Here is a 27,129-nt window from a genome sequence, read left to right on the forward strand (position 1 = left end):
GGGGGCGGGAGGGAGCGCTCGGCACCGAAGGCGCGGATCGCGGGCCGAGAAGGGCCGAGTTTGCCCGCCCGGCCCGCTGCGGCCGGCGCGTGTCTTTCTGGGACGAGAAGAAGTCGGCGTGGAACACGCGCCGGGATCGCAGGAGCGGGCAAAGGTCTGTTCGAATCACGAAAAGTATTACAGCCCATTAACCTGAGTGCACCGAGCAGGTTCTTCTCCCGACTTGAGATGAATCTTCGGGCTGTCCGTCCCACTGATTGAGAGCCAGCCTCGCTGGGTGTATCATCTGCTCCCAAGAAAGGGGACCAGTAGGGAAGAGGGGAGGGAGGGAATAAAGAAGGGCGGGGGGCAGGGCGAAGGACCCGCCCCCTTTCCGGAAGGCGCAGCTCACCTGGGAGTCTGCACCAGGTGGAGGTGAGGCGGCTCAGGCTGCCCCGCAGGCCTCACGCCAAACTGTAAAGCGGGCACTCTCTGGTTTATGGGTACGGAGACAGCTCCCCAGAGAAACGGTTATGCACGTTCGCCCCCGTTATACACGCGGTCAGCCGCAGGCGCCCCGCTTCAACCCCGAGCTGCGCGCCATTCCTCCGAGTGGCCCCCGCCTGCCCCGTCACGAAACCCGGGGGCTCGGTGCAGCCCGCCGGCCCCGCCGCGCTCCGGCTCCGTCCAGGGGCGCCCTCTATCACCCGCGCAAACCCCGTGGTGAGGGGCCCCTCACCCCCAGGGAAGCCAGCGCCCCCTCCCACCCGTTTCAGCACAAAGCGCGCGGTGTTCGTTCTCCGTCCGCCGCACGGTGTCCCCGCCGCGCAGCGCGTGAGCCTGCTGAGCGCGGGAGCTGGGGCGCCGCGCGGCCGGCGGCGAAGGGCTGTCCAGGGGCAAGGCCGGGACGGGGGCCGGACGCTCCCGCTCTTCCCGGGCCCGCGGCCGGACCGGCCGGCGCTCGGCCGTCTCCTCGGACGCCCCGCTCCCTCCGGGACCGAGGGGGGCGGGGGGCGTCCGAGGGGGCGGGGGCGGCCGCGGGGGGCGGGGGACGGGGAGCGGGGGGCGGGGGCGGGGCGGCCCTTGACGGCGGGGCGGGGCGGGGCGGGGCGGGGCCCGGCGGCGGGCGGGGCGGCGCTGCGCGGAGCGGCCCGGGAGCCGGATCTGCAGCGCGGCGCCCGCGGGGCGGAGGGGGCGGCGCGGCGGAGCCTCCCGCGGCCTCGGACGCTCCTCCTCGCCGCCGCCCCCGCCCCCCGCGCCCGGCCCGGCCCCGCCGCCACTTCCGGCAGCTCCCCGGGGACGCGCTCGGCGGGACGCGCACCTGCCTCGGGGCCCGGCGCCAGCATGAGGGACCGGCTGGAGCAGCTGAAGGCCGTGAGTCCCGCGGGCCGGGGCTGGGGGGGCGCCCCGCTGGAGGGGGTGCGGGCGCGAGGCCTGCCCTCCGCGAGCCCCGGCCGCATCCCGCGCCCGGTCCCCCCCCCCCCCCGCCGGGTCATGTGCGGGTGATTCACCGCCGGGCTGCGGTTTCCCCGGAGGCCTCTAGCCCCCCCCCAAGCTGGACAGCGCCGGTCCCGAGCTGGGGTCCGCGGCGGGGTGCTTGGGCCTGGAGGACCCTCGGTGAGGTCCGCGGGCACCTGCTGCCCGCTGCCGCCTGGCACTGCGCCCGGACCGGCCTCCTCGCACCCCCTGTTTCCCTTCTGGGGGGCCCAGGACCGGCCTCCTCGCACCCCCCTCCCCTCCTGGGGGGCCCAGGACTGGCCTCCTCGCACCCCCCTCCCCTCCTGGGGGGCCCAGGACTGGCCTCACACCCCCTGTTTCCCTCCTGGGGGGCCCAGGACTGGCCTCCTCGCACCCCCCTCCCCTCCTGGGGGGCCCAGGACTGGCCTCACACCCCCTGTTTCCCTCCTGGGGGGCCCAGGACTGGCCTCACACCCCGTTTCCCTCCTGGGGGCCCCAGGACTGGCCTCGCACCCCCCTGTTCCCCTCCTGGGGGTCCAGCCCGTGCCCCCGCCCCGCACGTGCGGGATGGGCCCAGCTCCTGCCCAGGGGTCTGTAGTTACCCATTTCCCCAGCACCCCCAGGACGCGGTGTCGGGCAGAGGGTCTGGAGGTAGCCGGCCTCCAGCGCTGCTGCGCGAAGGCTGTAAAATCTTGGGCTACTTGCTCTTTCCAGCCTCTATTTTCTTATCTGTCAAATGGGGGTGATCATGCCTTAGAGATTTGCTAGGAGATCGAATCACATAATGGGACTTACGGAGAAGTGTTAGAGCACAATAGGTTTTTGAGTCCGGTATTCACTGACTCACTCGAGCGGTAATTGTTGAGGGCGGTCTAGGGGCAGGCCCAGCGCTAAGCCCTGGGCAGCGGCTCTGCATGAATGGAATTTAAAATCTAGCCCTGGACACAAAGTAGTCCGTCTACTTGGGAGCTTGTTAGAAATGCGAAAGTACCAGCTCTGCATCCCTTAACCTCTGAGTCGAAGCTTTGTCATCTGTAAAATGGGTGGTTGCGAGGACCAGCCCCAGGAGAGTGCGCAGAGCCCTCGGTGGGGTGCACAGCACCGGGGACTAACAGGTGAGCGTGGGGAACGGAATGCTACTCTTCAAGCTCTTTGGAAAAACAGAGGCCTCGTAGGAGTGTGAGGAACTCGTAGGATAATGTCACGATTGTTTTTCTTTTTCCTGCCTCATCTCTGATGAGATCACGACCTTTCCCCGGCCCTGGGTAGTAGGGCAGCCGAGGAGGCAGGTCTAGGAGGAAGTGAGAGAGGGAAGGGACAGTTGTGGGAGTGCGAGGAAGTGAGACGGGGAAGGGACAGCTGTGGGAGTGCGCCTCCCTGCCTCCTGCCTGCTCTCTGTCACCCGAGCCTCCCCACACAGTGGCCACCAACGGGCAGAATGGGTTGACGCTAATTTTGTAGGTGAGGAGACGGGCTCAGGCTGAGCAGGAGGGGTGCCACAGGTCGCAGAGCTGGCGACCCGCCGCGGTGCTCTCTCTCTGAAGCCCTGGCTGGGGAGGCAGAAGGAAGGAGGAGCCTGGTTTTGAAGGTCTTCTCTTGTCGGCACACCCAGCCAACATTAAACAACGCAAACTGAACTGCAGGCAGAGACGGTTCCCTTCCTTAGTTAGGGATCCATTTCCAGGGGAGGAGACCCTATGGCCTCTTTCAATAACCCATTGTCAGCAAATAGCAAAGAGCCTTCAATGAGCTCTGAATTCCAAGTATAAATTCAAGTTTCCTTATGACTCCTTGTAACATGGAGCTAATGCTGTGTCTCCTCCCTTTACCGCTTGGGGTGGTGGCGAAAGGGAGGCTGGGGCCGGTGCAGCTATTGTGCGAGTGCAGTTATTACGGGAGTGCAGTTCTGAAGCCGCAGGTGCTCTGGCATTTTGGAGCAGGGAGATGGGTGGGACTGGGCTGCAGGTTCAAAGGGTTCTACCCGTGGCCCCGCCACTTAATAGCTGTTCCTTTGTATCACTTTCCCTCTCTCCTTCTCTGTCCCTCCTCTGTAAAATAGAGTTCGGTTGATCTCAGAAGCAATATTAATGTTTTCCACGAAGACTGTTGTTAAGGTTTATATAAATGTTGGCTTCTAGTCCAGTTCCTCTCTCCCCCTCCCCCAGGAGAGAGACAGTTCTCGCTGCCGCAAGATAACCATCTTCTCTCTGAATTCTTTTATCAAGGAAGGACATTTGTTAATCTGCATGAAACCAGTTTCACACTGCTAAGCCTGTGCAATCTCTTTCCGAGGCATCTTTCTAAACCCTGGGGGAGGCGAGCTGATAACTGCCTCCAGAGAGCTGGAGAACTGTCATGTGCAGATTAGGTTTGCTCTGTGTAGATACAGGGAGAAGATGTGAAGTGGACGGGTAGGAATTGTGATTATGCACGAAAGCATTTTTAGCGGTCAGAGCTGCCCAGAGTTCAGCTAGGCTGGCTGGAGAAGTTGTGAACATTCGAGCATGGGAGGAAGGAGGCAGGAATTTGTTAGAACATTGCATGTTGTAGGGATCTGAGCATCTTTGAAGGAAGGGAGGCAGATCAGGAGGTTTAAGGCCCCCCTCCACCCTGAGGATGTGTGGGTGTGTGAAGTGTTCATTGTGAGCCTGTGCTAAGCACCCGTTAGGCTCTGGAGTCCATAGGACTGAGGTCTCAGAGTTGCACCTGTAAAGTGAATAATCATACCTTTCCCTGGGGTCATTAGGAGGGTGAAATGAAATGATAATCACCCACCCCAGTAAATGTGAGCTCCTCAACTGGAACTGCTGGGAGCAGCGTCCATACTGGAGGGCACACCCTCCTGAGGCCTTGGTCACAAGACCTGACTCATCTCCTGCACTGCTCCTCCTCCTGGACTTTCTCAGCAGGTGGCTTCTTCAGTGACTGGGATGAGGCTCGCCAGGAATGTGCAGTGCCCACACCTTGCCTATCTCACAAGGCGGGTCCTGCTGATTTCTGATTTCTCGAGAGCTGAACTTTGGATCTGCTGAGTCCAGACCGTTCCTGTCCAGGAACCTCTTGCCTGGCCCTCTTTTCATTCAGCAAACATTTACTAAGCACCTACGATGTGCCAGGTCCTTGGGATGGTGCTGGGGTGTAATGGTGATTAACACATTTTCCTGGGTCTTAGGAAGTCCGTGGTCAGATAGGAAGACACACAAGAAGCAGACACAGCGATGTGATCATTGTGATAAAAGCACCTGTAGCAATACCCTGTGGGAGACGGGGACAGGGCATTAGGGAGTTGGGGTGCTTCCCACAAGAGGTCATGCTTGAGTACAGGCCCTTCGACAAGTCCTGGTTAAAATCAAGTCTAATGTCTTCAGAGGCATGTAGAGTCTCCCACCTAAGGCAAGGATCCTGAATTTTCTCAACCCCGCTCCCGTCGCTGGGCGTCCCCCATGCACAGTGCAGTCAGTGCTCTGGCCTCCATGCGGTGGGCATGCGCATCACTGTTTTTCACTTCATTCTACTGGGCGTGATCGTTAGCCAGAATTATTACACAAAGTCCTGGTCATAAAGAGTAAGTGGTCATAGAAGGAAAACAAAGGGCTGTATTTTATGAAAAGAGATACTGCCCCCCCTCCCCCCCAAAAAATCGAAGGTAGATAATGATAGTAGAGAAGCCAGTGATGTATGGAAAAGAAGTCAAGGATTTTGGGCCCTGTTGGAGATTAATTTACGGAGGACTGGAGACGATTTGGGATGTACTGGCCCCTCCAACGCCAGCACCTAATGAAATCACCTGCCTGGGGCTCCAAAGGCCAGGGTTTCACCCTTTCTGTTCTGTCTTGTGTCCTAAAGGGCTCGTCTTTGGGCTCCTTCCCCAAAAACTTGAAGTTCTGGTGTGTCTGCAGGGTCAGAGTTGCTCAGGGTAACGGTGATGCCGAACTTCTCCTTTAAAGCTTAACTCATTCTGTAAATATATATTGAGCCCCTACTATGTGCCAGGCTCCTTGGATCATAACCAAATCTTAATACCCCGACTTGAGAATCTCTTCATTGAGATAAGACTTCTGTGATAAGACTTCTGCCTGGCCGGGGACTTCAGGGATAAGACTTCTGCCTGGCTGGGGACTGCTTCCCCAGCTCCCCGCGCTCCCTCCAAGGGGTCGTTTCCTGGGTGAGTCGTTTTGCTGGGAGCAGATGGGAAGCAGAGCTGAGATGAGAGCGACAGGGATTGAGTGGGGATTACAGACCCATCAGCCAGAGGCCAGAAGAGAAAATGCTTGGATGAGAGAAGGGGATTAGTTTTATTTTTATTCCTGTGAGTGTGGGGGAGGCGGGGGGTGGGGAGGACTGGACTGGCAGGCGCCGAGGGAGGAATGCTTGGTCATATGTCCTGTCTCCCCTTCAGCGTTCCCTTCCCGTGTCAAAATCCCTGCCTGTCTGCCAAAACTCATTCTTTACAGGCGGTGCTCCCTAACTGGAGCTAGAATATCCTCCCGCCCTCCCAGCCCATATATTGCTTTGCAGCGAAATACCTTTCTTTTAATAAGTCAGTGGGGTTATTTGTTATCATGGAGTGGACGTGAACCCACCTTCCACTTGTTTGTTTATGAGATGGACTCTGTCTTCTGGGTCCCCTTGTCTTTAAGATCAGTGGTTCTATTACTTCTTCTTGTCACCATATAAGCTACAGTGACAGTGATGATTTATTGAGCAGCTGCTTACCGTCAGACAGGACCTGGGTTAGAGCCTTACATACCTTGTCTCTCATCCTCTCAATCCTGCATGGCAAGGTGCTCTTATGTTCTCATTTTACAGGTAAGGGGCGTGAGGCTCACAGTCGACTGAGGTCTCCAAAAATTGAGCATATCTTTCTTGCTTTATTACGTCGCCCTGAACTGTGTTTGTTCATCTCCCCAGCTCCTGTATGCTCCTTGAGGCAGCGGCAGATGGGCCGTTCCTCTGCGGCCCAGCACCACACTCTGCGGTAGTTAGTTACCTATTAAACGTTTGTGGACTAATCAACAACAGCTTGGCCCTTACACATCCCTTATTCATTATTATGACTTACTCTTCCCACTCCGTTCCCTGTGGGTTGGTGAGTCTTTACTTGCCCCAAGTGCAACATTAACTCAGGGACCCCATGCATTGGCTAATGAAGCCAGAGGCCACTGGTTTCCACCCTCAAGGACATGGATGGATGAGTTTTCAGGGCTCCTAGCTATATTCCACCCCCCAGCCCGGTACCTCATGGAAGGTCACCCTTGTTCAGAAAGAAGTGAAGGGGAAGGTGTGGGTACCACAGTGAAACTCTGGCTGCCCCACTCCCCCCTGGCCAAATCTTAAACAGCCCTTCAGGGTCAGTCCCGACATCATCGCTGCAGGGAAACTTCCACACCCTGAGCTGACAGCATTTCCTCTGCCTCCTGGGACCTCCACAAACTCTGTTTTTGTCGATATATCAAAGCAGCCACACACACTTGTAATTTCAGGAGCCACCTGCCCTGGGACGTCCCGCTCTGCGAGAGCACAAGCTGCGCATGCCTCGTTGCCCCGGCATGTTCACGTCCCAGCGCACAGTGGGACCTGTCACCCATGCTGGCCGTGGATGAATGGAGATGTTCTGCCAATGAACTCACCTGAGACTCTGCAGTCCCTGGGGGGCGCTATCTCCAGCCACCTTCATATCAGGCCCCTCTGCCTTTTCCTCCCCTCACCACTGTTTCCGCGGTTAGGGCAGCCTGTTTTCTGGCATTGAGCTGTTTCCACGGCAGCGTTCCCCAGTCTGTCCGGAGACTGAGTGAAGTTCAACTCCCCGCCCCAAAGAGATCAGTGGACCGTACACTGTCTGGTATGTTTAGCCATCTGGGTTAGGGCAGCTTGGTAGGGCATCGGATTAGCTTTATTTTTAATTGACTTTTTATTCTAGACTAATTTTTAGATGTACAGAAAAGTTACAAAGATAGTCCAGAGAGTTCCTGTCTACCCCTCACCCAGTTTCCTCCATGGCTAAGGCCTTAGTTACGATGGTACACTGGTCAAAACCGAGAAACTGGTATTGGTACATCGCTATTCACTGACCTCTAGACTTTATTTGGATTTCACTAGTTTTTCCACAAATGTCCCCTTCTCTGTTCTAGGGTCCAATCCAGGACACCACACTGCATTTAATTGTCATGTTTTCTCAGCCTCCTCTGGCCTGTGACAGCTTCTCAGTCTCGTGTGTCACGACCTTGTGGGTGTGGCATCTGCTTTTAGTGCCCTGGAAGTGCGTTTCTGTGGCTGTGGCCGGTGATGCATGCGGTAGCTGGGGTGGGGCTGCTGTCGGGAGGCACCACTTTGTGATGGTTGAGAACCGGGGCCCTGCCGCCAGCTGCCCGGGCTGTCCTGCTCAGGCACGCACTGTCTGCATGATGTAGACAGTTTCCTGCTCATCTTTCTGTTTAGTTTTCTAAGCTGTCAGACGGGGAGGGTCTCCAGAATATTGCTGTGAGATTAAGTGCCTTGGTAAATATTGAGCACATGTCTTATAGAACCCTCAGCATGTGTGGAGCGCTCAAAAAATGTTATCTGTTAAAACCATCAATGGTGTGTTCTGGATCATGAAGGAGATGATCCTTCAGGGAAGGGTTGAGAATGCTGAGGATGGAATAGGGAGACCTTATGAGTTCCTTCCTCCTTTCTGTATCCTGAGAACTGGACATTGTGGGGGTGTTGGGGAGGAGGGAAAGGGGGGGCAGGCAGGAAAGAGTGAAGAAGGCTAGGGAAGGGGAGGAAGGTTTGAGGGGGACCGGAACTCTCTAGGAAGAAGCAGAGGCATTCTTTGAATGGTTCCTGGGAGCAGAGAGAAAGCAGGAAAAAGGTGTAGTCTCCTCACGGCAATGGCCCTCCTGAAGGTATCCTTTGGTAAACCCACTCCACTTTCAACATTTCCCCGAGGAGTCACCTCTGCACACATCTCCAGTAGGCTTCTGTCTTCCTCAGGCTCCGCCTCGAATGCAGGCGAGGTTGAGCACCCCCTCTTCTCCTGGGTGTGCAATTCCTGCACTGAGTGCGGACATCGCTCCCCATAGGGACTGGTGATGACCGGTGCGCCTGTCTGCCTGCCGTCCGAGACAGCGAGGTCTTGGAGAGCAGCGGGGCCCAGTCGGGTCTGTGTGTCTACAGTACCTGTACTACTGCTTGGCAAGTGACAGATGGTTGATGAATATTGTTGGGTGAATGAGTGAGTGGATGGATGGATGAGTCGGTGCCCCTGGATGGGACCTTGCAGTGAGAAGGAGAAGGTTGTGGGTGTGGTGGTTGGTTATGAGACTCCAAGGCCCTCCTCTAAGTTAAATGCACTGTGAACAATGTATGGGGCCCAGCAGCCCGCCCAGCGCTTGTTCCTCTTTGGCTGAGTGCTTCCTGATGAATTAACCTCCCTAACCACAGGTTACTCCTCAGGATAGATAACATCTGCCCAGAGGGCATTTTTGTTCTTTCCTCCTTCCTTTGTTCAGGTGAACTTCCACGCATTTTCACTGCTCCTCCTTGTAGACCTAGGTCAGGTTTTGGGAAGCAAAGGCCGATAGGAATGAACATGACATGTGGAGATGAAACTTCCATGATCTTTATATACAACAGATGAGTGTGAGATCTTTTCAATCACACGTAGAAGATTAAAAAATACCCACCGTGTTATAGGGCACAAAGAAAATGTCAAATTCCACAGAACGTGAAGTTTTCTCGTCCAAGTTCCTCGATAATGACGTAATAAAATTAGAAATTAACAGGACAATAATAGACCTCCCCAGATGTTTCTTGCTTTGGAAATTTAAAAACACTCTTCTAAGTAACTTTTGGGTTAAAAAGAAAACAAAATGGAAGTGACAGACTATTTAGATGACAGCTGTAAGTAACAGAATTTGTGAGAATGTAGCAGAAGCAGAAGCCACAGGGAGCTTTATTTCTTTAAATACATGTAGTAGAGAAATGACTTCATTCAAATAAATGAACTAAATCTCAGCTCATTCTAAGGAACCTGCGCGCAGCTTCTGAGAATTGGTGTGAGGGTTGCATCTTTAGCAAAAACTCTCTTTAGAGAAAACTAGGCCCGATTCTCTGCTTTAGATGGCATGGTCTTGGGCATTTAATATGTACCTAGCATTGCTTTAGACCTTTCATATGTATCAACTAGTTTAATCCTTGCAACAATTCTGTGAGTATTCATGTTACAAACAAGGAAACCGAGGCACCGAGAGGTTAAGTGACTTATTTAAGATCGCTAAGGCACCCAGCTACTAAGGCACAGCTGGGTTTTGAACTCAAGCAGGTGTATCTCTGCGTCTCTGCATACACGCACATTCATAGGATTATATGCACCGGTATCTTTTTCATTCATCATATAGATTAGTCCGGTTTAGTTATATTGACATTGCAGCGTCCCCTGAAGTAAGGGAGGGTGTGTTCCCAGGCCCGAGTGGGAAAGGCGTCTTCAGGTGGAGTGTGGAAGGTAAGTACAGGGTGCTGGGCTCCCGCAGACCGGCTTTTGTGTCCTAATGCTGCCATTATTAGCTGAATCACTGTGGACAAGTCATTTAACCTACTTAAGTAGTTGCTTCATCTGCAAATGGAGAAAGTAATAGGGATGATGTAAGAACCAAATAATATATTTGAAACCACAGGAGTTTCTGCAGTCAGACACACGTTATGTGGTAGTGCGAGTGTTGTGGCAGAGGGCATGGGGTGGGGACTTGGGCTGCTGTCCAGTCGCCCACTGGCTCACCGGCCTTGGCATTCTGTACTGAGTTTATTCCACGGTGTCTTCGTCTTCCAAAGGTGGCCAGTCCCTGAAAGTGAGAGTTCGAGGATCACCTGGGGTTCACTATCCGAGTGTCTCCTCTTGATCCATCTGACAAGTGTGCTGGGGAAGATGCATTTCAGCGGAAAGGGGAAGTGTTCCCTCTGGGAGGGTTTCACCGGACCAGGAACAAACAGTGCAGGAGGGAGAACTGAGCACTGGAGAAAGGCCATCTGACTCTGTGTTGGGGAACAGAGAACACGGAGTGCCTATTGAGAGCTGACACTCAGAATTTCTGGCTTCTTTTAATTAAAGGAGAGGGACAGGAAAAACCAGGTAGTGGGCAGTGTGTCTCGTGTGTGTGTGTGTGTGTGTGTGTGTGTGTGTGTGTGTTTGGAACTTTTGGACGTGGTGCCTTTCATCTTTGGGAATTCACAGACCCTCATCCTATGGAGACACATGCTGTGCCCAAGGCCCACTGCTCCTCTCTCCCACCTGTGCTTTCTGCAGGGCTGGGTGCTGCTCTCCTGGGCTCCCGGCTGCGTCCGTGACAGGCTGCTTTGAGCAGGGTGCAGTGGAGTAGCAGGGGTTTAGGACCGGGTGCAGTGGAATAAGCAGGGGTTTAGGACCGACAGCATAAGCTTGAGCCCTGACTCTGAAAGCCAATAGCTTGAGTAACATAGAACTTCTCTGACCTGCAGGTGCTGAACTTCAAACAGGTGGGTTTTGTTGACATAGTTTATATAAAGCAGCTAGAGTGTTATGGCCACCCGGAACCTACGAGGGACTCTAAGTAGCAAGTGTATTTTATTAAAGGAGCTAACGAAGAGGAATTGCAGGTTAAATCACTTCATATTGAGATCTGGGCCCCTGAACTCTTTCCACTTGCTGTCCAGAGAGGAGGTCATAGCCCTGGCTGCCCTCACAATGGAGAGGTGGGGATGGGTGATAGGTCCTGGGCTCTCGCCCAGTGCTACCTAAGTCACTGGCAGCATCTCCCACCTCCTGGTGGGAGAGGCAGCAGGAGGCTGGGGTCGGGGTCGGGGTCGGGGTAGGGGAGAGGAAGTGGGCGGTTGGGTGCATGGTTCTCACATACTTTTTTTTTTTTTTTTACTGTGGCTGATGTTGCAGCTACTGGAACGTTCCTATTACCACACGCCTTGATTCTTTGATAAAGATGCTGAAGTTCTTTTCTTGGCTGTGCTCTGTTATGTGGGCTGAAGATAAAGGCACCATGTGCTTCCCTTGCCCTTGGGGTCCCTGGGGCCTCTTGGACTGTAAGGGCACGGCTGGGTCGCAGGGGAAGGAGCCCCAGCCCTGGGGTCTGCTGGGTCCCTTTCTGGAGAAGCTTGGTGGTCGTTCCCAGTGTCACGTGACTCCAGATAACCACATTATCCAGATCACCTATAAGACTGGTCCCCTTCCTTGACTTTTTTGATCTGCCCTTTGTTGCTGTTGTGGTTGCTGTTATTTTATAGTTTTGGAAGCAGCCCACTCCAGTGGGAGAAACTGCCTGGGAAGATGGCATTCAGGAAACCTAACACGTGTTACTGGCTGTGTCAGTAAATCGTTATTTGGTCTTGCGCCTTGGTAGGCCCATCTCTAAGTGAGAGAGTTTAATGATAGAATCTGTAAGGTTGCATTGAGCTCTACAAGTCCTCTGCCCCCACCTCCCCACCCCCGTCCTTCCTGTTTAAAGGTCCTTAGATCCAGGTTAAAGCTATAGAGGAGTTGGTGCAATCTTACACACAGGTGTTTAATTGAGTTGTTACCGTGTGCTGCTCATTGCATAAGGAACTTTAAAACCTAATCTTTCTTAATCCTCACAAAAGCCCTGGTAGACACTATTGCTCCTATTTTGTAGATAAGAAAATTGAGGCTCAGAGGTGTTAAGCCAGTTGTTGAAGTGCCCGGTACGCCATGGAGTGCATTAGGGAACCCTGGTTGTCCTGATGCCGTGCAGTCGGTCTTACTGACTGAGCTGTAGTGTGAGAGCCTCCTGCGGACGAGAAGGGTGCACTCCTTAGGCACCAGGTCTTCATGGCTGGGTGGCAGGGGAACTGACCCTTACTAGGTGCTGGTGTGCGCCCAGTATTGTTTGAGAAGCTTTCCATATGTGACCTCCTCTAGCCCCCAAGAGATGTGATCAAGCATGTGGTGTTACTGATATTCACAGGTAAAAACCTCAGAGTAGTAAGGGACTTGCCGGAGGTCTCCCAGCCAGTAATTGGTGACACGTTTTGGACCTCGGTGGTGAGTTGCCAAGGACTTCCCTTTTCCCGGTTCACACATTCTCTCCCTGGAGGTGGACTGGACTGCCCTGCAGGGGCCTGCTGAAAGCCAAGAGGTGGTGTCTTGGACATGGGAGGTCCCTGTACAACTTCCAGGGGTCTCAAAAAACCTATGTCATGTTGGAGAGCTAGGTGCCTGCCTCTCATGCTCCAGGACGCAGTTCCCAGCTTCCAGAAACTTCCCTCAGTCCATCCCGGGATGGTGGCCTTATTCCACTTTCTTAGCACGTGTGCAGCTTGAAGAACTCTGAGTTGACACACTCGTGTGTGTGGGTGAACACACACACGCATGGGGCATGTGCCTCAGCGTGGGTCTCTAGAAGACCTCTGAAGACAGGAAACCCTCAACAAATGCTTCCTAGAGGTAGGCTGGGTTCCTGATTGCTAGTGAGGATCACGGAAATCCTTCCTGGGAGGTGAGCTCTCTGGAGGCTGCTGGGAGGCCCAAGTATTCGCGATAGTTGATGAAGGGAGCATTTTGTCTCAAACTTGACAAACTGCTGGGTGAATGCAGGCTGCCGGTCTATGTGAAAACTAGTTATCTATTCAGCTAAAATTAATTGATTAAATTTCTGTTATGTAGCTAGTGCAGGGTAAGTGCCCAGAATACATGTGGAATACATTAATTAATGAGCAGTACAAGTTATTTTAATTGCAAGTGACAAGAGCCAATTCTGGGCAAATGAATAAAAAATGTTAGAATACTGTTCCGCCCATTGAGAGAATACTGAGGAAGGTCTGCAGAACCTGCCCTAAGCCCAGGGGTGGTTTGGGAAGGACAGAAACGAGGGTAGCTCTGGGAACCTAGCAGATATCTCTGTTGGATGCTGACACTGGTCAACTCTGCTGTGTCCCCTGCGCAATTCAGATTCCTCAGGGAGCCTGGGGCCTGACTGAGAACCTTCCCAGAATCATGTGGGCAGGTGAGGGGTATCTCCCCAAAGGAGGGCGTTCTGGGCAGGCACACACACTCAAAGCATCTACTGTAGTAGGTACACACGGTGACCCTGCCCCTGCAGGAGTTTGTGATCAGTGGGGGAAGGATCAATAAGTAAAGGGATGTTAGCAGTAGTTGAATTGGCTGCTGTGTAAGTTTTCATAAAAGGCATTGGGAGCTTAGGGAGGTTTTAAGTTCATGCAGGGAAGTGTCACGTCAGGTTGACAGGTAAGATTGTTGGAGATTGAGTTTTAAAGGCTAAATAAAAATTTGCCAGCTGGACAAGTGCGTTCCAGGAGGAAGTCCCTGTGTGACAGTTCAGCAACATGAAAGAGTGATGTGTCCAGGAAATGCGGGAGTGCCTGGTGGAGAGAGTGCCTCACAGAGGGAGAAATGGGGTGGGGCCTGAGTTAAAGGGCCCCAAGCTCTGCTGTGCGTGGGGACTTTTAGTCCCGGGAGGGGAGCTCTCATTGAATGACTTTAAGTGGCAGAAGGACATGATCAGGTCTTAGTTTTAGGAAGAGGGTTGGGGGGGCTGTAGCAGTGCCTCAAATTTAACTCCTCTGAACGTAGCTGTTAAACTTGGGTGGCAAATGGTTCCAGCTGAGCCACAGAATGAGATGATGGGAATGCCAGTCAAAAGAGACTCCCCAGATGACCAGAGAGAGAGTCCCACGTTTTGATGGCAAGTCCCAATAACTCCATCTTCTGTTGCAGATCAGGGGCATGGTAGCCAGTGAAGAAAAGAGGCCCCTGGTGGCTTTCATTGCCCGTGGAGTTCTGAGTGTTTGACGGTGACGTGTCTTGGCTTAGAAGGCCGTAGGCCACTGAAGGTTGTGAAGAAGCTGGTGTAGGAGGTGTGCCCCTCCCACCTTCACTCCCAGCTACCTGTTCGCCGTCCGTGCTTAGGAATGGGCCGTGTGCAGTGCAGCAGTGGTGGGGAAGAGTGTTGGAAAAGGACAGAGCAGAAGCTCAGGCCCCTGGTGCTGGGTGGGAAGGGACGCCTTCCTTGAGACAGCCGTTGGGTGATTCTGCAGAGGACACTGAATGAGGCTAAGAAAGCTGGGGGCTGGGAGGTAGAGCTCCCTTTTCCTTACAGACATGAACCGTGACAGGGAACAACACAGTGCCGATTCCTTTGCAGCAGGTGGTTTCTGAAAACAGGAGAATCTTCACTCCTGTGCGCATTTGCAGCTGCTGTTTGGAAGAACAGTGGCCGGAAACTGTTAAGAGACCCCTGGTAGGGCGGATCGTGCATTTGAACGCTGCAGAGAGGGGGTTGGAACATGGTCTCCAGACCCACGATGGGCTAGAATCTGCCTGCTTTCACGTTTTAGCTGTGTGGCTGTGGCCAAATTACTTAACCTTTCTGTGTTTTCGTTCTCTGACTGGAATGAGTGTTATGTCACCACCACCAAACGAGCAGTTTATTGAGTACTTGCAGTACGCCAGACACGGCGCAGAAGTATTTCATATTCATTATCTCATTGATTTCTTAACCCTGTGCAGTAAGTAGTGTTATTAACGTTTCACAGATAAGGAAACCGAGGCACAGTGAGGATGGTAACTTGCCCGTCCCTCCCTCCCCGACCCTGCAAATTAAAAATCAGTAAATGGTGGAACTAGGATTTAAATTCAGACCGTGTGACCTTGGAGTGTGGCACATCACAAAGCTGTTCTGAGTTTTCAAGGAGATTATATGTGTAAAATGCTTAGGTGGATGCAGCTCCTGACCCTTGGTGTGCACCGAGCTCTGCTACCAAGTTCTCATGCTTTGGTGTCACCGGCTCCTTTCTGTCTCTCCCAGAAGCAGCTGACGCAGGATGATGATGCTGACGAGGTCGAGATCGCCGTTGACAACACGGCCTTCATGGATGAATTCTTCTCCGAGGTAGGCCGCCGTCGGGAGCCTGTTCCTAAATATGCATAAGGAAACACGTCTTCTTCAGTAAAGAATAGAAACCCTCAGATCTCCAGGGTGGCAAAGAAAGTCAGTCTTTCACTGTGGTGGGGTAGCCAGACCAAGATGCCCCAAGGAGAGTCTCTCCAGGACTGACTTGGGCAGATTTGGATTTTTAATCTTATGGAGAAAGTCAGCAGGAGGTAAGTTATTTAAGAGACCCTTTTGAAGTCTTAAGCTACATGACAACATTTTAGCAATATCCTTTTTTGCCTAAATTACATAATTTGAATACAGGATCAGCCGTGGGGTCCCAGCTACGAGTATATAATGCATTGCGTTTTCAGGCCTGCTGTTCATATAGGTCAGATTTGTTTCCAAAAATTCAGTTCCTTTGACTTAATTATTGTGATAATGGAGAAACCAAGAAACCACCAATTTATATTTTTGAAGTTGAATAGGGACAAAGAGGGGCTGCCCTTGTCCACAGATTCACACACTCTTTGATTTTGAAGGCCCTTGTTGGGAAGGTGCTGCGGTAGGTGGTGAGTGTGGGAAGCTGGGGGGGATAGCGTGTCATGGCCAGAAACAGGCTTTGGAGCCCGGTGAACTTGGGTTCCAATCTCAGCCCTGCTTCCGACCAGCTGTTGATCTTGCGAGTGTTTCTTTGCGTGCTTGGTTTCCTTCTCTGTAGATTGGGGTGGGTAATACAATTCCCCGGAGGGTCATTATCAGGATTAAATGGGATAATGTTTCTCAGACACTCAGTGTAGCATCGGACTTATATGGGCTCAATGATGATACTTTAAAACAACAGAACAAAACCACAAAAAGTTCCGTCACTGAAGTTTCTGCCACCATACTATGGTTTCTTTTTATGGCTTTAAATTTTTTTTGGAAAGAAGACAAGAGGCATTGTATTCTTTCCAGGGAACACGTGGGTGCTTCCCATCCTCTAGCTTATAGGTGTGGAAAAGTCACCCTCTAGTTTTTGTCTACATGGAGTGAGCGAGGCTTGCCGGCTCGGGCCTGTTCATGTGTTAGAGTAATAAGCGGGTGTAGGTGCTGGTCCGACTGGGAAATTGGCAACATTGCTGCCCAAATAAAATCAGAGTTCTTTTAGCAAGAAGGGCAGGGGTCGGCGGATGGCTGTCACAGACAGCAGGATGCCCTGCGAAAGAGACTTCTGGGATCAAATATGTCTGAGAAATGCTTCCTGCTCCTTCCTGCCCTGGAGGTGTAAAATGAACCTTAACTTATTAGAGGCCCCAAGAAGTCCTGTAACAAAGAAATCTGCCTATTTGCCTATTTATTTTTCCACAGAACCCTCTCTGATGTGTCACTTAACAAGGATGAATGATTGCATTTTGGAAAATGCTATCAAAGTTTTCTATTTTGGACGTGCTTTTAAAAAGTCAATGAGACTGTTCTGCAGTGGTGTATGCTTGTCTCCTGCGGTTACTTATGTCCATTTATTTATCCATTGAACAAACTTCTATGGAGTGATACCACATGCCTGGCACAATGGTGGATGCCAAGTTGTTTAGGACGAGCAAGACAGTCCCAGCCCTGGAGGAGATCTGAGTCAGGACCGGGAGAAGCGAGAGTGGGTAGAGTGCGGGCAAAGTGCTGTGGAGCGTGCCTGCTTAGAGGGCCGGGGGGAGGGGGAGCAGTCTTGAAAGCATAAGGATTTGCTAGGTGGGCTTGATTTTTGTTAAAACTAAGAACCTTGCCCGGCCGGGTGTGGGTCAGCGGTTGAGCGTCGACCTAGGATCCAAGCGATCAGGGTTCGATTCCCGGTCAGGGCACATGCCCGGGTTGCGGGCTGCAGCCGATCAGTGACTCTCTCATCATTGATGTTTCTATCTCTCTCTCTCCCTCTTCCTTTCCTCTCTCTGAAATCAATAAAGATATATTTTTAAAAAACCAAAAAAACTAAGAACCTCGAAGTGAATGTACTTGGAAATCCATGCATTAAGTTAAATATAGCAGGTTAAATACTCCTTGATGCTTTCTTTAAATGGACTGTTTGGGTGACCCTGGGAGCTGGCAGGCTCTGCATTTCTGGGCTCTTCAGCAGGCAAGCAGGAAGCCCTTGCCGGTCATTTACCTATTTGCTCTCAGGTCTGTTCCCCACCCTTCTTCTGCTTCATTTCCCAGGTTCTCTTGCCAACTAGCTTTGGTGTGTTTGATCTATGGGAGGAACTGGTGGAAGACTCGAAGAGGAGGGGAGACGACATGGCTTTCCTCCCCAGACATGTCTCCCCTGTGGCCTCAACTTTCACTCCACAGACCTTGCCTCCATGGTCCCATTCTGCTGGTCAACTTCACCATGGTCTGGCTCCCATCCAAGGGGCCCTGGCCTTAGGCCCAGGTGACCCTGCCTTCCCTCTTTGTCCCTCCAACCTGCTGTTGCTAATTTCCTGAGTGTCTCGCCATCCGCTGTTTGGCTTCTTGGCCCTTCCATCTCTGTGTAAAAAATTCCCTGTACTCTGTTATTTCCATTAAAATAACTAGATAGGCTTTTGTTTTCCTGGCTCAATTTTGAGCAATGCAAAGCCCAAATACACTGAGTTGATTTGAGATTATTGTCTAAGAATACTACTTTTCACTGGTCAGTATAACTAAGATCGTTTGTTTATTTTCATTCATAAAAGAGAATTGAACCACTAGTCCCGGTTTTGATAAAACCCCTGAGGAGTTTGCCTTCTGTTGCTTGGCTGACTAAGACCTCTCTCTGTCCCTTCTCATCAATGTTTATTTGTTTTCCAAAGCAAAGAGGCCAAGAAATCGAAGAGGACTTGACTGAGAACTACTAATATGAGGACAGTTTTGGATTATACCATTTTGGGGGGAAAGTAATGAATTTTGAAAAGGCAGAGTCATTTATTTGACCCTTCCATTCTATTGCTTTGTCGTATTAAAGGGGTGGCACATAATATGTTTTCAATAAATAAGTATTCAGGAATTTGCCTAACTGGAGGTACAGGCACGTGGGCACTCAGGGGAGGCAGGGACATTGTAGGTAGAATGGACAAAACCTTCTCCTCTAGCCCACAGCCCCTGCCAGTTCTCCAAAGTGCTACTTTCTCCGCTTAAATTTTACTGACTGATTAGGTCCAGAGGCAAGAGGCCGTCCATGCCTTGAAAATAACCCTCTCCTTTTAGTTAGATGATGGTGATTAGTGTACTGTGCTAATTATAATTTGTTCCATGAGGCAGACACCCAACTTGAAAAGCAGTCTCCTTGCTGTCCTAACTTGATTTCCTTGGGTGCTCTTGAGGACATCACACAGCATTTTGTTATAATTAATCTGTGAGGAGTAAATGAGATGCCCTTGTGCAGGCGCAGCCCGGTACGTGGCATATAATAACTGCAGTAATTGCCGGTTATGATGTATCATCATCACCACCATTTAATGTTTATTGAGCATGTACTTTATGTTAAGTGGTTGCCATGTATTATCTCATTTAAACCCCACAACAACTCTAGGAAGTGAGAACTATGATAATCCTCATTTCACAGGTGAGAGAACTGGGGGTGGCGATCAGTGGCTTGTTCAAGGTCATAAAACTGCTAAGAGGTGGAGTGGAAACTTGAACTTGGTCCATTTGATTCTAACTTACTTTCCTAAACTATGCTATCTGGATTTCCACGTTGCTGACAAGTCATTGAAAAATACGTCTTAAAAAGTAACGTACAATAAGCAGGTATTGAAGATATATTGGCTGCAAATTTAGCATGGTGATGAGGAAAACCTGATTGGTTCCCTAGGTCAGAGGTGTTTCATGAGCACACCTGGTGTAAAAGCTCTCCAGAGGAAGCATTGGTCAGAGAACAAAGAAAAAAAGCACAGATCGCAGTGAAAGGCTGCCGAGCGCCTCTCACACAACAATACACCGAACTTGCACATAACTGGGCCCAGGCCAACGGCTTCGACCTGGGAGAGGAGGCAGAGGAGCCTCCCACGGGTGGTTCTTGCACCTTTGCCTGGTTCAGGGTTTAGTATCTAGCAGATGCTGGCATTCAGGCCTTGATTTTCCCTTTCTGCGGTATGGCTTTGAGTTTCTCGACCTCTCTAAGCCACAGTGTTCTCATGTGACTTCACAGTCATCCTGTGAGGGCCTTGCTTCTGATACAGATACGTGTTAAATCAGTTTTAGTTCTTACACGTACTATTGTGCAGGGTCATGTCATTACGCTTTAAACAACCCCAAGCAAACACACAGATAGCCTTGAGCTTTTAGGTTCAGCAAGTGTGGATGGCCTATAGCTTCCTGGTTCCTGGGCGCCCTCCCCACCCCCATGATTCTTTGTCTGGCAGATGCACAAGGGGAAGTTAATGGCCAGCAGCTGCCACTGTGGAATACTCAAAAGTCACCTCCGAGAAAAACCAACACTTCCAAGAAAAAATAAAGACAACAAAGTTCAAAAAAAGAAAGCTTTCAATAAGTTTAAATAGTTAGGACCCGATCCAAAGGCTGATGTGGGCTTGATTCTGGAAGGTAAATCTTTTCACAGCTGCCTCGATGGAAGAGCCTTTATAAAAACAGACATGCCCCAAAGCCTTTTATTCACATGGTCACACACTGATGCTTAGATGTTCCAGTATCCATATGGCCACGGTAGTCTTGCTAACCAGAGTCATTTTTCCCATCTTTGGAAACCTACCCAGGAACACCAGACCCACAGATCTCCAGCTACTGTTCGTGTGAATGGACATTCCTTTTGTTTCCTACCTGAATGCTGGGCGCCTATTTTGAATTGTAGACTGTGTTTGTGTATTTATGCTTTGATTCATGTTAACTTCTCATGCTATGGAATTGATTTGCATTGAACACAAACTGTCAATAAAAAGAATGGCTTCTGTAGGCTGGTCAGTTGCCCATCCTGAGGTTCTGAAAGGTGATTATTTGGTGCACTGACTAAATTACTAAATCAGTTTCTGAAATGCCTCCGAAAGGCGAGGTTGGTGGGCACAGAGGAAAGAGCAGAGTTGGGAGTGGAGAGGAGGTGCATGCTCCCCGGGCCCAGGAAGTCCTGCAGGCAGGTTGAAGATGCAGTGCCAAGGCCCCATTCTCCTGTCCCCAGGGCTGGACAAGTCATTTCCCATCCAGCTTCCAAATGTCTGGAACTACTCTGAGCGTGAGGCCCAGCTGTCTCATCCCAGCAGCTTCCTGTCTTGTTTTTTTATACCATTGACTGAACTTTGGGTCACGGTGCTCTTCAGTTTTGTGAAATAAAATTCCAGCATATATTTTCTAAGACATCTGATCCATTGAACATGCAGAATCTAGGGCCCCTGGCTTGTGAAAGTATGTCAAGCTCACTTATCACTGGTTAGTACATTTTATTCTGGAAAGCCTTTCTCCCTCAGTCCTGTTTTATGTAATGTAATTTGTTTGGCAAGACAGTCATGTGATGGAAATGGAAACCTGCTGTGATGCAAGGACATTTTATGAGTTGTCAAGAGGAGCCAATATCTGATGTGAGAGATAAAGGGGAAGGGGAAGGGAAGGCGGCAATTTGTGGGTCACCGGAGGGCCTGATTCTGATCTGGTTACACCTCTGAGGCTGCTGGATTTCACAGGTGATAACAGGCCATTTTTATAGTCCCATAGGCTTGGGATTCTGCTAAAAGTGAAACAGTATGGAGAGGCCAACCATCAAGCCTTAGATCTAATGGGAAAAGCATCCTCCTTGGAGCCTGGAAAGTACTGTTTGAGTGCTGTCCCTGGCACCAACTATGTGACCTATGACCTCTGTAATATTAGGTTCCTTATTTGAATAATGGTACTAATGCAATACTGTGTATTGTTTTGCCAACTGTTAAAATGTTTCACAAATGTTTGGGTAGCTCCTTATATTTGTGTATATATATATCCTGTGTATATATATATATTTGTGTGTATATATATATTTGTGTAAATATATATATATTTGTGTATATATATATATTTGTGTATATATATATATCCTGATGATATTATTACACTGATATTTTGTTCTCCGTCTTTAAGCAAGTGATTCAACTCTCCAACTATGGCCCATCGAGGCCAATATTTATGGAGGGGAAGCCCCTGGTCCATTGGCAAAGACACCGATTTGAGGCTTAGAGAACTGCGGTTTTATTCTCCTACTTTCCTGCAGTTTGGAGAGCTATGATCAGGTTTAATTATTTGTGGAAGAAAGGGATGCTGGAAGCCCCAAATTGAGATGTATTTCTGTTGCATCTCAGATGTTCAGACCCTCCTGATTGGCATTTTACAGGCTTTTTGTTCCTTCCTCGCTGCAGTGCTGACGTGCCCCTCACTCTGGGAGTGAGGCAGGTAGACGAGGGGGGTTTTCAGGCCTCTTCAGCGCGGCTGCCCCCGGAACGGGAAGCGGGGGCCAGGGGACTGAGGCGGCCGTGGCTTTGAAGAGGGGAAGGGGGTGAGGCTGCCCATGGTCCCGCAGTGTCCTCTGATGGGGTTCCCTCTGGGAAGGAAGAGCTGCTGGAAACCCGTTACGACACACACCTGCGCAGTCAGGAGCCAGCCTTAGGAGTGTGCGGAAATGGCCGTGCTTCTGGGTCTTGATCGTCGGAGGGAATCGGCTGCATAAGATGACAGTGTGTGGGAGAGGGGCTCGGGCTGCTCCCGGTGGCCGCTGCTTGGTCTCGCCCTTCCTCTCTCCTTTATCTCTTCCTCCGTTTCTGTTTCGCTGTTTCTTGTTGTTTTTTAAAAATATGTCTTTATTGATTTCAGAGAGAGGAAGGGAGAGGGAGAGAGATGGAAACATCGATGATGAGGGTCAGTGATCGGCTGCCTCCTGCACGCCCCCCACTGGGGATCGAGCCCGCAACCCGGGCCTGTGCCCTGACCGGGAATCGAACCCAATCTCCCGGGTCCTAGGTCGACGCGCAACCGCTGAGCCACGCTGGCTGGGCTCTGCTTTCTCTGTTTTTCACTCTCTGGGTTTGCTCTCCCCTCGTCACTTCTTTCCCCTCCCCCGTCCTCACTCTCTCTTCTCGTGTTGGGGGGGATGTTTGCAGGGGGCTAAAGGCCCTGCCTGATCAGGCGTGTTGACCCCTCCCTATGGTTCCTCTTCATGGGCTTTCCTGGCTCTTTCTGACTCTGGCCTAAATCCTCCCATCATCCAAGGTGGGCAGAAGAGTCTGAATTTTCAGTGACGGCTCTGTTGAGATTAGTTAACCTATGAAAAGCTCACTCACTGGGCAGCAGAGGGCATTTTAGTCATCATCTCCCCCAAACCCAGGAGGTGGGCAGCTTTCACCGGGGAGCGCCCTCAGCTTTCATCTCAGTCGTGGACATAATCTTCCTCTTTGATGACCAAGGCTGCTATTGTCTTTGTGACTGTAGATCGAGGAAACTCGGCTCAACATTGACAAGATCTCTGAGAATGTGGAGGAGGCGAAGAAGCTCTACAGTATCATTCTCTCTGCACCAATTCCAGAGCCGAGTGAGTGTTTACCCAGGGATGAGTCAGCCAGCGGTGACCCTTGGCATGGGGGCTGAGCCAGTCTTGTTTTTCCTTCCCTCTGTGAACAGCAGGGGAGCGTACGTGGGCATTGTATTCCACCAGTGTACACATCGCATCACCTCCCATTCTCCTCTACGTTACTGGGCTCGCCCTGCCCAGCCCCAGCCAGCTCTTCTCTTCATTCCCACGTAATCCGTTCAGCCAAACGTTCTCTACTGCCCAACTGGTTGCTCATGGCAGCGATTCTTTTTTTAAAAATATGTCTTTATTGATTTCAGAGAGAGGAAGGGAGAAAGAGAGAGAAAAAGAAAACATCAATGATGAGAGAGTCATTGATCGGCTGCCTTCTGCACGCCCCCCTCTGGGGATCGAGCCCGCAACCCGGGCATGTGCCCTGACCAGGAATCGAACCTCGATCTCCTGGATCCTAGGTCGATGCTCAACTGCTGAGCCACGCCCGGCCGAGTGATTCTTACTGCTTCTAATGAACCTCGTCTCTGCCCCACCTCGGCCCCTTTGCTTGTGCTGTCTCCTTCTAAGTCTTACCAGATCAAGTCCATTTCTCTTTTACGAGATGCTCCAGAATGGTGCAAGTCCACACCAGCCCCTACACCACTAATCTGTTTGTTACCACCATGGAGGCAAACTTTTGCCCCCCTAATTATTTCACATTTTTAGAGTAGAGTTTAGGGCCACATTTTAGATCCCATAAGAACAAGGAACAGCTCGAGACTGTTATTTTATTTCTCAGTGACTGCTACTTAAAGATTAAGTTTGAAACATGTTAGCAGAGCCCCTGGGCATGGTCTTGGCCGCATCCTCCCCCATGTTACCTACACTGTAGCCAGACTGAGTTCTTTGTTTCTCAAATGCTTCTTGTCCCCGCAGGTCTTTCACGTACTGTTTCTTCTCCCTGAGACTGTAGTCTTAGTCGCCTTTTCACCCTGATTAAAATAACTCTGAGTCTGTCTTCGAGAGTGTTTTCATCTGTCTTTAGAAGCTTTTCCAGGTCCCCCAGCTGTGCTAGTGGGCTGTCCATAACCACCCATGCACGCCTTGGCCAGAGCTCACACCTTCCTCCACACCGCACAGTAGATCTGTAGTCAGCGGTGTCCCTTGTCCCCCGCTGGACCCCGAACAGCTTGAAGGCAGGCTCTGTATCTTCTCCCTGACGGCGTAGTTTCTCGCTCAGTTCCAAGCCTGTAGTAGGTGCTGGAGGGTGGTCACAGGTAGAACTCATTTTGCTCCATTCCTCCTAGGTCAGCATTGTGCACACAGTAGGTATGTCATAAATATTTGCTTGATTCTAAGTTGGTGATCCATGGAACTCTTTTCCTCAGAAGTCCCATAAAATCCCTATTCTACCTTCTGAGCTGACGCCCTCCTGGTAAACCAGGTTATTTCCTCTAAAAGCAGGTTTCTCACATTGTGTGTGCCAGAGAATCACTTGGGAAGGCTTGTTAAAAAGGCGGAGGGTAGAGCTCCAACCCCGGGGGGGGAGGGGGTTATTCTGTAATTGTGGGATGAGGTGCCTGGAAAATGCCTTTTAAAAGTTAGCTCTCTCCGATTCTGATGGATGTCTGGGGAGCCCACTGGGGTAGATACTGCTTTGGGAGGTGGGTGCCTGAGGAAGCTCCCCTCCTTCTCTGTTGACGTAGCTCACACAGCAATTAGTCTTTTCTAACTGGTCCTACCTGCCTTCATTTACCCAGAAACCAAGGATGACCTAGAGCAGCTCACGGCTGAGATCAAGAAAAGGGCCAACAACGTCCGGAACAAACTGAAGAGTAAGCGGGGAGCACAGGGAACAAGGCAGCCGCCCCCACCATGTGTCTCACACCCCCAGGGTCCAGATCTCCTGGACCGATGGAAGCAACGCCACGTGCTCCGTCTTGGCCTGTGGTTTGGGCACTGTCCCTGGAATGACCTGTTTTAGCCCCAGAGATTTACCTGTTCTTGGTCATGACTATGGTTGAAAGTGCAGAACTGAAGTGAGGAGATGGGAATCACAGACGTGTGCTCTGAGCTACTGAGTAGTTGTGTGACTTGGTCCTTCAACTTAGTCCCTCGACCTGTCTCTGTTTCCCCAGCACCTACGTACATTTGTGTGTTTTTAATTTTTGTTCAAAATATTATAGATGTCCCTTTTTCTCCCCATTGACCCATTCCACCCCGCCCCACCCCCTCCCCAGTCCCTCACCACACCACCGTCCGTGTCCTTGGGTTGTGCACATGTGCATCTAAGTTCTTCGGTTATCTCTCCCCCTCCACCACCCGCCCCCCTCCATGCCTCTCAGATTTGTCAGTCTGCCTACGTACATTTGAATAGTAGTGGTAGATATATATATATAGATGCAAAATATGTTATTTAGTCAGTGGACATTTCTCGGAGGAGGCAGGTGTATCACCTCTCATTACCCCAGCCCCCCCCCCTCAGTTCGGAGCATTGTTTGGTGAAGCCAGTGTCATGGATTCACTTCCTGTGGGGGCCCAGAGGTTTCAGTTCCATGGCTGTGGTCTGCATTCCTGCCCAAAGTGTTTGGTGAATGCATGTTATCGGTCAGAGAGTGAAATCAGCATTGCTCAGCCCAAGTTATTACTTCTTCCCTCAAAACAAATCACCATACTTGTTTTCACGGGGGTAGCAGCTTCCAGTAATAGCGATGATGGCGTGTCTGCCTCTGGCCAGGCACTGTGTGCCAGCTCCCATTGCGCCTTCGCATCGGGATTGCGAGGGAGGTGCTGTATGTCGTCCACGTTATAGGTGAGGGAACACAGAGAGGTGCAGCGGCTTTCCCAAAGCCACACAGCTAGCAAGCGGCAGGACAGGGATTTGAAGCCAAGTGTCTTGGTGACTGACTCATGCTGTTAACTGCTGTGCTAAGACCGAGTCAGAGAAGACCTGGTAACGGCAAAGCGTGTGGGATGCAAGTCCTGTGGCTCACACGTGAGCTGATTCTTGGAGATTGTGCCTGCTCGTTGCTCCATCGCGGGCTGAGCGAGGGAACGAGGGAGGAGGTTTGTATTGAGCAGTGTTTTCTCAGAAGAGAGCGGCAGGTGTGTTGCGGTAATAACCTGTCTCTCTGCTCTAGGCATGGAGAAGCACATTGAAGAAGACGAGGTCCGCTCGTCCGCAGACCTTCGGATTCGGAAATCGCAGGTAGGACTTTCTCTGGTCTCGCAATCGTCTAGTTCAATCTTTAAAAAATTTTTTTCTCTTAGCTCAGGATTCTTTTTTTTTTTTTTTTTAAACACAATTCTTATTTGGAACCCAGTTGAAAACTGGAAAGGCGGGAGCTGCCCCCGTTAAAGCAGCGAACAGGGCCGGAGTCCCTCTCTCACGCTTTCCTTCTCCAAGGAGGCCCCTGAAGAACTTCCTAGGGCTCCCAGAGCACAGTTTAGGATTTCGTATGTCTCCTTGTTTTACAGGCGAGGAAATGGAAGTCTTCTCTCTAAATATTGTTTGTCGTTAGTTACCCAGTTTGGAGTTAGGCTCTGTGGTGCTCGTGAAAGATGTGATCCTTGTCATTAAAGAACTGGGATGATGTTCAGGTGCATAAGGAGCCTGTTATGTGAGACCCAGCAGGAGGGCAGTGCAGAAGATGTAGTCCATGGCACGTGCTCTCAGCATGGAAAGGTTTTGGGAAGAGTCGTGGGTAGCCAGAGGAGGCTGGCTCTTGGATGGGTGAGCGTGCCCACCTGGATAGGCTCAGGGGTAGAGGTCCTCCCAAGAGGCAAGGGGGCAGGGATAGCGTGTGTGTGCGTGTGTGTGTGTGCGTGTGTGTGTGCGCACGTGTGCGCGTGTGTGTGCGTGTGTGTGCGTGTGTGTGTGCGCGTGTGTGTGCGTGTGTGTGTGTGCGTGTGTGTGTGTCCGCAGTGGTGGTGATGGGGGTGGGGTGGCGAACAAGGGCGGACATGAAGAGAGGCAGCCCATCTGGAAAAAAAAGTTTGTTGTGGGCTAGCGGAGGTTGAGCTTTTGGTGGAGGAAGTAGTACCGTGTTCCAGAGGTCCCCGACTGCTGGCCTAGGGCACCTGATTCGGATCGAGTCGCCCGTGTGGATGCTGCAGTCGGTAGGAAGATAGTCTGGTAGCCGTCTGAAAGCTGGCTGGGAGTGGGAAAGAGGCAGGAGGCAGGCAGGTGCAGAAAAATGTGGGAGCAGGGCGCTGAGACGCACCGAGTACCTCATCTGGCCTCACAGTTACCGTCCGAGGTCAGCGGCAGGTGAGCATGCTGAAGACGGGCTTCGGAGAGGGCAGCGGAGCTCCCGCTGGCGGCAGGTTAGGAAACCGAAAAGCTGGGCCTGACGT

The 27,129-nt window shown here is 51.4% G+C and overlaps 1 protein-coding gene across 12 annotated transcripts in view; it reads left to right on the forward strand.

Annotated features, from left to right (window-relative positions):
- Positions 1-27,129, forward strand: part of STX3 (syntaxin 3) — a 39,409-nt gene continuing 12,280 nt past the window's right edge. For 8 of the 12 annotated variants that reach the window (XM_081153266.1, XM_081153263.1, XM_081153269.1 and 5 more), the window contains exons 1-5: positions 1,182-1,353; positions 15,246-15,329; positions 22,701-22,800; positions 24,534-24,608; positions 25,914-25,981. In XM_081153266.1, the coding sequence (XP_081009392.1) occupies positions 1,324-1,353; positions 15,246-15,329; positions 22,701-22,800; positions 24,534-24,608; positions 25,914-25,981 (357 nt within the window). In that variant the 5' untranslated portion in view covers positions 1,182-1,323. Of the gene's footprint in view, positions 155-1,181; positions 1,354-15,245; positions 15,330-22,700; positions 22,801-24,533; positions 24,609-25,913; positions 25,982-27,129 lie in introns of those variants that run through there. The other 4 variants (XM_081153264.1, XM_081153274.1, XM_081153273.1 and 1 more) reach the window with 4 other exon arrangements.

The sequence above is a fragment of the Miniopterus schreibersii genome (genome assembly GCF_964146895.1).
Source record: "Miniopterus schreibersii genome assembly, chromosome: 12".
Classification (NCBI taxonomy): Eukaryota; Metazoa; Chordata; class Mammalia; order Chiroptera; family Miniopteridae; genus Miniopterus; species Miniopterus schreibersii.